The 11,460-nt window shown below is 49.5% G+C and overlaps 1 protein-coding gene across 1 annotated transcript; it reads right to left on the reverse strand.

The window, feature by feature from the left end:
- Positions 1–1,305: 1,305 nt before the first annotated feature.
- LOC142821617 (uncharacterized) lies at positions 1,306–11,091 on the reverse strand. The gene is given in 7 exon segments (XM_089771049.1): positions 1,306–3,164; positions 3,166–4,240; positions 4,556–4,669; positions 5,911–6,111; positions 7,995–8,054; positions 8,620–8,735; positions 9,438–11,091. Coding segments are annotated over 7 exon segments (1,734 nt in total). The 5' UTR covers positions 9,440–11,091; the 3' UTR covers positions 1,306–2,998.
- Between the last annotated feature and the right edge of the window lie 369 nt (positions 11,092–11,460).

The following is an 11,460-nucleotide window of genomic DNA, read 5'->3' on the forward strand; positions in this document are numbered from 1 at the left end:
TCCCCGAAGACCTGATTGCTTTTCCAGCAGACCTTGCCAACTCAATTAATCCAGACTTCAATCAAATGTACAAGGCTTTATACAATGTTTTCTACCCAAATGATGACATCAAGGGTAGATTCTATTCTGAAAAACAAAAGGAAGGAGAGAGACCTGAACTCTATTTCATCAGAAAATAATTTCTTCAAAGATTAGCAGGATTGAGTACAGGAATCGATGGAAATATAGTACACGATACCCCTGAGTTCAGGAAGTCACTGGTTTTAGGACTACTTCCTTCCATTAAAGCCACCTTAAGCAACATGGATGTGGAGAGAATTCCACTAGAACTAATGAAGAACCGAATAAGAGAAACATTTGAGTGGCAAAGGCAAGCCAGGCTAATAAAGACAGTGGTCTCACCAAAAAGGATTGCTGAAGTCAAAGAAGCAAAGCCTCCAGTAAAAGGGAGAAAACGACCTCCTCCTCCTCCTCCCCCAACACAGAATAGGACTGAAGGTGCGACTCAATCTCGTCAATTCCAATCAAGACAAAACATTCAACAAACAGAACCTTCAAGAATACCCTTTCAACCCACAAAGCTCTTCAGAGGAAAGAGGGAAGAATTGGCAGCTACCAGACAAGTCCTCGCTAATAGACTGTCCAGATACTTACCTTGGCCGAAGGTTCAAGGAATGGACATAGACCAGATATTTAGTGAGTTGACCAGAATTGAACATGGTGGAGAGCACCTTCAGAACGTTCAGGTGCCACCCACTAGCAGCAGCGCCACCTACTGAAGAAGCCTAGATTGGCCTCAGCCCCTGCAAGAACTTACTAGAATAGAATATGACCAGTTTGGAAGACCTACTGTTCTAGTTGAACTGAGAGGCCAATTTGGGGCAACCAAGCAGAAAATGTTGGTGGATACAGGGGCGTCCACTAGCATCATATGCACAAAAACCTCACCTATGACAAAGAAATCTAACTATGCTTTCTCCAAAACCTTGCAATCTTACAATGGAAAGACATCAACGACCCCTTTTGCTTCAGATATAACATGTAGGATTGGGACAATAGAAGCCAAGATGTCTATCAGTTTGCAAAACCTAGACGGTGTCAGCATAATGGGAATAGATGCAATGAGAGAACTCGGAATAATTATTGATCTATCTAATAGACTAGTGGGCTTACACACAGGTGAGGGGTTATACAGCCCAATCTCTCCAACCCAGAACAGATCCACCTGGTTCCAAAGAACCAGTGATGAATCTCTGGTCAATTTATACTTTAGATCTTACCTACAAGATCACAGCGGACCAATCCTTTAGAATCTAAAGGTTTATTAATAAAAGAAAACAAAGGTTCAGAGTAAGGTTGTTAAGGAGAATACATTATATACATCAATCGGCAAATTCTTGATGCAGGATCGTAGCGGAGATGTTACAAACTGCTAGCACAAAAGTCTTTGGCGTACATTGTATATCAGGAGGGGTCAGCACTCATTCCCCTTGTCTCTGTCCTTAGCAAGGCTTCATCTGGGATAAATAGCAAGACTGAAGATAAGATGGAGCCCCCCTCACGGTGTTTGATATTCATTCCTGGTGTTTCCCAAGCTGGACCTAGTCACATGGTCAAGTGACATGTTTCATATGCCAGCAGCCATTGTAACCTGGCTGCTTTGCACCTTACCACATGCATTCCTCAGCTGTGTATTGGCCACCCGGAGAGCCATTGTCCTTGTATCCGTACTGATTAGAATAGTCACTCATTGGACATTCTTTCCCCATGACAGGCAGTCCATACACAGCATCAACAGAGCCCATCATGATAACTCCCCATACCAACTCCAAACAAGTACATGAATACCATACATAGAATCAACACAATATCAGCTTTCATTTGATACCTCCCATGGCCCACTTTGTACCAAATTTGAGGCAAACAGTTCCCCATGATCACAGCAAGTGATCTGTATGCTCACCTTAAAATCCAATAATGTAACAGGGGGCTCAAGAAAGGGTTGGGGTCTTAAGGAAGGATCTGGGATGCAGAAGCAGGCAGCTATCTGGCCAGGAGAAGGGTGCAAGAAAAAAGGAGGGTGCCAGAGCAAGTTGGGGGAGCTGCCTTCCAGGGGAAAGGGAATTGAGGAGATTGGGAGGGAGTATCTGGAGAGGACAGCAAATATTACCTGGCTTTGGGCCCCCCTTGCAGCAACATCTGCTGCCACACTGTCCTGGTCACCCTGTAGCAAGGCTCTGCTATTGCAGCAGCAGCCACAAAGACCAGGACCAGCCCCGGACACCAGAGGCACCACTGCTGCAACCATTGGCTGTGTCTAGACTGGCAAGTTGATTTTGCAGAAAAACTTGCCACCTGTCTACACTGGCCATTTGAATTTCCGAAAAAACACTGACGATCTTGTGTAAGATCGTCAGTGTTCTTGCGCAAATACTGTTCTGCTCCCATTCGAGCAAATGCCCTCTTGCGCAAATGATCTGCGCAAGAGGGCCAGTGAAACAGCACAGTACTGTTTTCTGCAAAAAAGCCCCGATCACGAAAATGGCAATCGAGGCTTTTTTGCAGAAATGCACGTCTAGATTGCCAATCTAGATGCAATTTTCCGAAAATGCTTTTAACGGAAAACTTTTCCATTAAAAGCATTTTTGGAAAATCATGCCAGTGTAGACATAACCATTCAATCCAGGGCCAGAGGTGCTACTGCTGCAGCTATGCAGAGGCACCCCTGACATGTCCATGTAGCCCTGGAGGCCAGCAGTGCAGTGGCAGTAGTGCCTCTAATGCCAGCCTTAGGTTGTGTGGCAAGGACTCAGCCTAGCGCTGCCTCCTCTCTAGAAGCTACACAACACAAAGAGGGGGTGGGGCTAAGCTCCTTCCCCCTCAGCACATGCCCATTTGGAAGTGGGGCGTGGCATTTCCTTGTGGACAGGATCAAAGCCTTCGGCAGGCTAGATTGTGCCAACAGAGAAAATTTTGCTCACCACCACTATAGGGTTTCTCACATGTGTGGCTTCAACTCTATACAACTTGAAATCTCGCAATAACATTTCCCAAAGTCAGAGCAGGTGAAGGATTTCACTCTTGTGAGAGTTCTCTTATGGATAACAAACTGTGACCTCTGACTGCAGCATTTCCTACAGTCAGAACAGCTGAATGGTTTCTTGCATGTGGGTTTTCCTACGTCTAACCAGGTGCAACTTCTGACTGAAGCTTTTCCCACAGTGAGAGCAGCTGAAGGGTTTCTCTCCTGTGTGGGTTCTCTTATTCATAACAATGTGCGACCTCTGACTGAAGCTTTTCCCACAGTCAGAGCAGCTGAAGGGTTTCTCTCCTGTGTGGGCTCTCCTATGGCTGACAAGCTGTGACTGTCGACAGAAGCTTTTCCCACACTCAGAGCAGCTGAAGGGTTTCTCTCCTGTGTGGGTTCTCCTATGCCTAACAAGGTGTGACCTCCGTTTGAACCTTTTCTCACAGTCAGAGCAGCTGAAGGGTTTCTCTCCGGTGTGAACTCTCCTATGGTTAACAAAGCTTGACCTCTGACTGTAACTTTTCCCACAGTCAGAGCAGCTGAAGGGTTTTTCTCCTGTGTGGGCTCTCCTATGGATAACAAGGTATGACTTCTGACTGTAACTTTTCCCACAGTCAGAGCAGCTGAAGGGTTTCTCTCCGGTGTGAACTCTCCTATGGCTAACAAGGTTTGACCTCTTACTGAAGTGTTTCCCACAGTCAGAGCAGCTGAAAGGTTTCTCTCCTGTGTGGGCTCTCCTATGGTTAACAAGGTCTGACCTCCAACTGAAGCTTTTCCCACAGTCAGAGCAGCTGAAGGGTTTCTCTCCGGTGTGAACTCTCCTATGGTTAACAAGGTGAGACCTCCGACTGAAGCTTTTTCCACAGTCAGAGCAGCTGAAGGGTTTCTCTCCTGTGTGGGCTCTTTCATGTTTAATAGGAGCTGCACAGTAACTGCAAGAACAAGGTGAATGTTGATGGGGGATTTTTGTTTGAACAGTTTCTATGTTTGTTTTCAACCTTCTGCTCCTGTCACTGGATTTATCCTGTTCTGCTCCGGGATGGTTTCCCTGCTGCCTTTGTAGACTACGCTGACTGTCACAAGTCTCTCCTTGATCAGGACTCTGAGAAACATGCCCTTCAGATCTTCCCACTAACACCCCACATGAAGCCATTTGCTCAGGTCCTTCCTCCTGAAGACTCCTCTCATTGTTCTCTTTCAGCATCTCATCACCTGCTGGGATAGAGAGAGAAACCACACAGGAGTCATTCCCTGTGCTGAGCTGAAAGAAAAACTCTGAATGGTGAACAGAAAATGTGGAGGGCGGGGGGGGGGAGAGGGGAGAGAGACACACAAAGAATGGCTGTAAAGATACAATAATCATGAGCTGAGTTCACCTTGCTCCCTCATCACTTTTTCCCCACACAGCACTCTGAGACTGGAGTTGAAGACAGGCTGAAGGGCCAGTCAGACTTGATGAAAACACACAACCAACACCTGCTATGAGAACACAGAAATTGGTTTGAGTCAGTTTAGCTGAATTCTCACCTGTGTGAGTATCACTGATGATCTCCCCTTCCTCACAGCCTTGGAGATCCGGGATCTGCAGCTCTTCCCTTTGCTCCACCCAGGAAAGCACATGAGCTTTGGGGACTGGAAATCCTATTGGGGGAGAAATTAACCAAATGCTGATCTTTTTCATTAAGGTCTTTGCCATTGTTGCTTCCAAAGCCAGGATCTGAGTTTCCTACCCAGAAAGGCTCCTTCCCCACCTTCCATAGACTGGTCTTTGGCTGGTACAAGATCCCAGGATACACTAATTCCATATTCCCCTTGTACCACTACCATGTTGGGAATAGCCCAGCTGACTCCCATGGGGAACTGAGCGCTCTGCTGCACTCTCCAGGATACAACTCAGTCTCCCTTAGGGCTTGTTCCATACTTGGGCAGGACAGGAACACACTGCTCATAAGGGGAGAGCTTTAGGACTTTCAGGACTGACAGATGCCTCTAGCCAGGACTCATATTTGAGCTGACATGTCAGGTCTCTAGGGCTGAGAGGGAAAGGATCCAGCAGAGCTCTAGAGCCCTATGGGCCCTGTCCACAAAGCTCTTGGCTGGGGGCTGGACTTGCCCTGCTCTTGGGCTCAGATGCTCTACTTGAGCCAGGAGGCAGGGGAATTGTCTGATCAGGAAAATGATTCCTTGGTTGGCCACTTTAGGCCCTGCCTATGGTCCACACTCCTGATCCTGACTGACTGTGCCATGGTGGGCCCTGTCAGCAGCCCACAACAGTGGTCAGCCCTGCAGACAGCCAGGGCAGTGCTGGCCTGTTCCTGTTCTTGTCACAACTCTGGCCAAGGTGGAGACAGGATGGGCTGCTTCTCTGCTGCTTGTGGATGCTCCTGCAGCTCAGCTCCCCTTCTGCAGCCTTGTTTCTACTCTGTCAGCAGCAGCAGCCCTCCTCTTGTGGCCAGTCGGGCCTGCCATTTGGTGCCTCTCTGGCTTGCACAGAATCTACCAGAGGAAAGGAAGGAATCTGAGTTGGCGCCTTCCTTCCAGGGGCTCAGCACAATAGCACAAGGGGACCCTGCAGACACTAAGAGCAGCTGCACCCAGCCCCACAACTCTGGTCCCTGCTGTTCCTGCCTGGGCCCTTCCACTGACACTCTGGCCAAGGCACAGCATGGGCAAGATTGTGGGAACCACAGTGAGACCTTGGCTGTGGGAAGAGCAGCACCACTATTATGTCACTGAACCGCCTCTCACACAGGAGTCAGGATTACTGGGGCAGATACTGCTGATATTGGGGGTTCAGGCAATGAAGGACCCTGAACCAAACCCAACCCAGCTACTCCAGAGCCCACCCAGCTTCTGTTACACAAGGGGATAGGAATCCTCACCCAGCCAGCTCACAGCTTCGTAGTTCTCCTGCATCACATCCCTGTAGAGGGCTCTCTGGCTTGTGTCCAGCAGAGCCCATTCCTCCTCAGAGAAATACACAGCCACTTCCTCGAAGCTCACCGGCTCTGCCACGGCCATTTCCTGTCCCTGGCTCTGCAGGTCCGGGGCTGAGCTGGAGTCAGAAATGGGTGTTCTGCAGCCTGGCAGGGGGAGAAGGGGAATTGGAGACATTTCAAAAAGGGCGTTAATTCTTTCCACACCCCAATTCTGCCCAGACTCTGTCCCTGGTGAAAAACATGTTGGACTCTGCAGTTTTGGGCAAACGCTGAGTCTAGATATTCCATAAACACCACACATGAGTTAGATCCGAAAGCCGTATTTATTTCTCTCAATACCTGGCTTGAGTTACATTACTTTGCCTGCAACAATGGGATTCAGTTCTCAGCACCAAGTGTTTCTGCTAACAAGTCACATATTCATCTGCCTGAACATGGACATAGGTTTAATTTAATTTGGGTTGCAGTATTTATAATCCTTAGTCTTCATGCATTGATTTGCAGCCCAAACTTTGGTTCTCTCATCTGACATAGACTTTATAAACTCTCTCCACAACAGAGAGGAAGTGAAGTTAATATGAGTATTCAGATGCATATTATTAAACATGTGTGCTGAATGTTTGCAAGACCAGACCTTAAAATTCATGGATTCATGGCATCAGAAGATATCCTGAGCCATGCAGTCTGTCCCCCCTGCGGCACAAGCCATTACACTTAGCCCAGCTACCCACGCACAAAGCAGTTTCTGCACAGCATGTTTTCTAGAAAGTTGCCCAGTGCTGATTTGAAGACATCAAGAGATGGGGAACCCACCAGTTCTTTGCTCATGTTTCAGCAGTGAATCCTCTTACCCATCAAATATTTGTGCCTCCTCTCTAGCCTGAAATTCTCCGGCTGCAGCTTTCAGTTATTGACTCTCACTGAGTTGTATCCACTAGACCAAGGATGGGCAATTCATTTTGATGGGGGAGAGGCACTCCAAGATTTTGGAAAGTGGTTGAGAGCTGCATTCTTCCAAGACATTAAGCAGGAAATACAGCGAATGGGATGGACACTGGGTGAAGAAAGGAGCTTTGGGTGAGGGTTTGGGATGCAGGAGGGAAAGAGGGGTCTGGGAAGGAGTTTGGTTAAGGAGGCAGGTGTGATCTGGGGCACTGGATTAGCCAACTACTCATGAAATATTTAAAGTAAGGTTCATTTAGAAAAGTGGCTGAGTGGACAAATAGGGAGCTGACGGTTTCTGACCATGAAGAGCTTCTTGCATACTTGAATGGGGGAAGAAAACAAAGAGTTCGGGTATGTGGAGTGGGAGGCAGGAGTGAGAGGCAGAGAATTAGGAGGGGAAGAGAGAGGTTGGGGTGCCAGAGGCAAGCTCTGGCCAGGAGACTTACTTGAGTGACTCCCGGCCAGCAGCCAAGCACCTCTCTGAGGCAGGCAAGGAGCCTGCCCAACCCTCGCACAGGCAGCAGGGCCATGTGGGTAAGTGAATAACTATGAGCCAGAGAGGAGGGGGCACGGTGCTTCCTTTCTGGCCAGAAACCAGCCAATGAGATTGTCCTGGAGGTGGAAGCAGCGCCTGAAGCCTTCCCCCTTCACCTCCAGGCTCACTTTCGCTTTCTGAGTGGCTTACAGGTGGGAAGTTGCAAGTATGGAAGTAGCCCATTGCTCGCCAAGCATCAGTGGGCCGGATCAGATGGCCTGGTGACCTGGATCCATCCCATGGGCTGTATTTTGCTCAGGCCTGCACTAGACCGAAGAGCCCTTGCGTATTCGGCAGTTTCTCGCCATGAACAAACTGATACCATGGAAGCCACTCAGCTCTCAGCCTTTCAGCCTATTTATTGTTTGAAACCAACCCCATATTGAAACTGACTGAGCACCCCAGGTCTCCTCACTGATCAGTGGGTGAGATTTAGGGCTATGTGCACTATGGTCGCTGGGTTTGGTTGGTAACTTTAATGACAATCCCTTGAAGATTTATTCACAGGAATTTTCTCATTTAAAGAATCTCCACCTGAAAAACTCACCTTGTCTGAAAGCTCCCAGGGATTTTCCTCTTGCTCTCTCCAGTGCAGAGGGCAGAGTGTCTGGTGGGGAAGGGATAAGAGAGGTGAGATTCCAGGCTCTCCTCTTTATAACACGTCTCCACACTGAACTTTGCATTTCACTTGTATCAGAGACCAGAGACACACTCAAGGGTTTGGTATGAAAAGGTCAAACTTTCCGTGTCCTCTCTCACTTGGGCACCTCCCAGCAATGGAGCCAACATCTCTGCAGCCTCATCCCCGCCCAAGGAGACACAAACTGAAAGTGAGATTTACTTTTCCCTCCTCATCCCCTCCCACCTGGTTTCTCTCAGTCACTAACCACCTCTTGTCATAACCTAGACCTGTGCTGGGGCGAAGACGTTGCCATGACATTAACTTTACCTATTTTGATCCCTTGACACCAACGGGAGGCTCAGCGTTTGCAAACACCTGGCTCTATTTGCAAGCAGTTGACTCTGTTTGCTCAGTGCCTCTAAAGAGAGCAGCATGATGGGGCCGTCATTCTCCATGTGGGAACTGAGGAAGGGGATGGTTGGCTTCAGAGGCCAGATTCAATAGTTTCTAATAGTTAAACAACTTTCCCCTACTCCATCCCTCTAGGTACCTTTGAATTCTCTCAGAGTCTCTGACAGCGCAATCGTTTTCTGGGAGAAAGCATCGACTTGTTCTTCCAGTTCAGGGGAAATCTCTTCTGGCAGCTGGAACTGCCCCATCTCACACCTGAACAGAAACAATTCCATGTGATTCTATTTCATTTACAGATGATAAGATTTGGCTAGTGAGTCTCAGCTCTAACAGGTCTGGAGTTAGAATTCCTTGAATTCCCCCAGCCTGAGAGCAGGGGCAACACAGCCCATGGATATGCAACCTTCCCCTGAAAGGTCCCATTGCTGTTCTTCACCTCTGGCCCGGAGACACCAGCTGGGGACAAAAGTGGAATTGAGTTTCAATGGCTAATTCACTCTTTAGCTTCCAGGCGATGAGGGACAGGATGTTCCCAGGTGAAGGGCTGCAGGAATCTACCCACTAGGAACCAGACTTAGACACCAGCTTCTCCCTCCCCTGCTCCTTCCACACAGGTCTCTTTAAACAGCCCTCAGGTAATACAGACTCTGGGACCCTGCTGCCCCGGTCTAAATGTGCCCAGTGCCCAGCAGTGACAGACCCATATTCCAGCCCCACAGTCTGAGGCAGACAGTCCCCAGGTATGTGACAGCTCTAGGAAATATCTGAAGTCAGACTGTGCTCCTGAATGGGGAATTCCAGAGTCTGCTGTGCAAGGGTCAGACCCTCAGAATTAAGTGAGTCAGAGACATTTCTATCCAACATCTGGCTGTAGAGCCCTGGGGAAATGTGGTGCCAACATCAGCTCCAACCTCTTTCCCTGAGCTGTGCAGTATGACAGGCGTGCGAGCCACCTACATGTTCAAGCTGTTTCTTATGTCCTAGAGAAAAGAGACAGAAAAGAATCTGAGCTGCACTGGACACACACAGGGAAGGCATTTTGCAAATATGAGGAAGAGACGCCCTGACCTGGCCCCAGGCCCATAGATTCCGTGAGCTCATGGGGCTTTGCCATCTCCAATAGCTCTGTGCCTGTGACTCTGTAAGGCACAACAGTCAGTCGCATGGCAGCACGCCGAGTTACACCCAGATCAGATGGCTGGACCCCAACACTTGTGCCTGCATAGTGGGTCTCTCTAGCTGAGGAGCAGAAATTATGAGGGATGGGAGAGGGGAGCTGTGAGGGGATGGGGGCAGGGTGAGAGGGGGAAGGTTGAGGGAGACAGGTGTCCAGTTTGGGACTGGAAGCCCCTGGCCCAACAGGCTCCTGGAGATGCCAGGCAGCGCCACTGGCCCAGGCTGTCGAACACCCAGTTTGCGGCTTCATAGGCTCCCTGCCAGCCCCTGCGCAAATCCCTGAGTCAGCATATCCGGCTCTTAGCATTGGAGCAACTGGGGGGGAAGGGGGAAATCAGCTGGGCCAGGGCAGAACAAGAACCACTCTTGGGCAGCACGGTGAATAGGGTTGGCCACTGACCAGGCTCCTAACTTTAATCCAAGCCCCCTCCCCTCTGCCACCCCTCACACCCAATTCCTCCAGTGCCTGGGGGGAACGGCCACCCCACTGCCAGTCCTGCTGCTTGGCATGGTGCAGTCATGAGGCCAAGGGCAGGGGAATCCTCAGGTGTGGAGAGCAGCTGGGGGCTGGAGTGCAGGGGGCAGGAAAGAGGGATGGACCAGAGGATGTCTGGCTCAGGGGTGGAATCACAGCTTCCCCCAGGATCCACTCAATGTATTTTACCCAGCATGGTATATCAATTGGGGGACATATTAATGTGGCTTGAGTTTGTTTTGGGGGGGGGGGGGTGTCTTTCAAATGTGTTTTCAACAACAGGGTTTCATGTTGATAAGCTGAATTTCAGAAAACTGAAGCCGTCCCTGACAGCGATAACAACCGTGAATAAATTGAACCAAAACACCAACATTGAGCCTGCCACTTGCAGAATCTAGTTTCATTTATAGATGTGGTACAAGAAGAATCAAATGACCCCTAAAAAAAGATGGCCAGGCCCATTTTTGCCATATGCTAAGCACTATAAATTAAAATTGAACACCCAGCAATTGGAGCAAAAATGGTGGAAGCAGAATGCAAGCCCCAGTTTATTGGGCCATGCCAGAAAGGATGGAACTCTGTGTTCATGGGTGTGGAGAGAATTCGGTGCATACGGAATGAACAAGAAAGGTCCATGAGAAATGTGTTCCCAGGACTCCAAATTAGTATGCAAGAAGCAGTTCTTCGCTTTATGCTTTTCTTTTTGTTAACCCCCCCCCCCCGCTGATCATTCTGTATTTTTATTAACATCACGTATTGGCTGGTCAAAAGGCTGAATCTAGCAGAGCTGGTTTTATTGGCAGACTATAAAGTGCTACCAGACTGTTAGTCTGTACAGGATGAACTGAAAAAAAAAAAATCTCTGCTACCCCCTGAATCTGGTATAATTTACGCAGCTGCACTCCATTCCATTAGTGCCGTGGTCCCCAACCCGGTGCCCGTGGGCGCCATGGCGCCCGCCGGGCTCTTTACATGCGCCCGCGGAGCGGTCCCGGCGGCGCCGTGCATACCCTGGGGGCGCCACGCGTGTCCTGGCCCCGGGCTTACGGGGGGGGGGGGGGCACCATTAGTGTACTTATCTGTGCTTGGATAATATTTAGTGGTTTCACCAATGGGCCGCATGAGCATGAGCATCACCCTACCGCCCCGCCCCCCACAGCACAAGCCTCTGCCATCCACCTTCTGCCTTCCACGTGCAACGCTGGGCCGCGCGCTGTTAAAGTACCGACCGTGGCGTCACGCGCATGCGCACCCTCGGCCCCACGTGGCCCGCACTGGCCTTCGAAAGTGCGGGGCTGCGGCATCAATCCTCCAGCAGCCGCCACATCC

The sequence above is a fragment of the Pelodiscus sinensis genome, chromosome 19, assembly GCF_052426305.1.
Source record: "Pelodiscus sinensis isolate ZL-2025 chromosome 19, ASM5242630v1, whole genome shotgun sequence".
Lineage (NCBI taxonomy): Eukaryota > Metazoa > Chordata > Testudines > Trionychidae > Pelodiscus > Pelodiscus sinensis.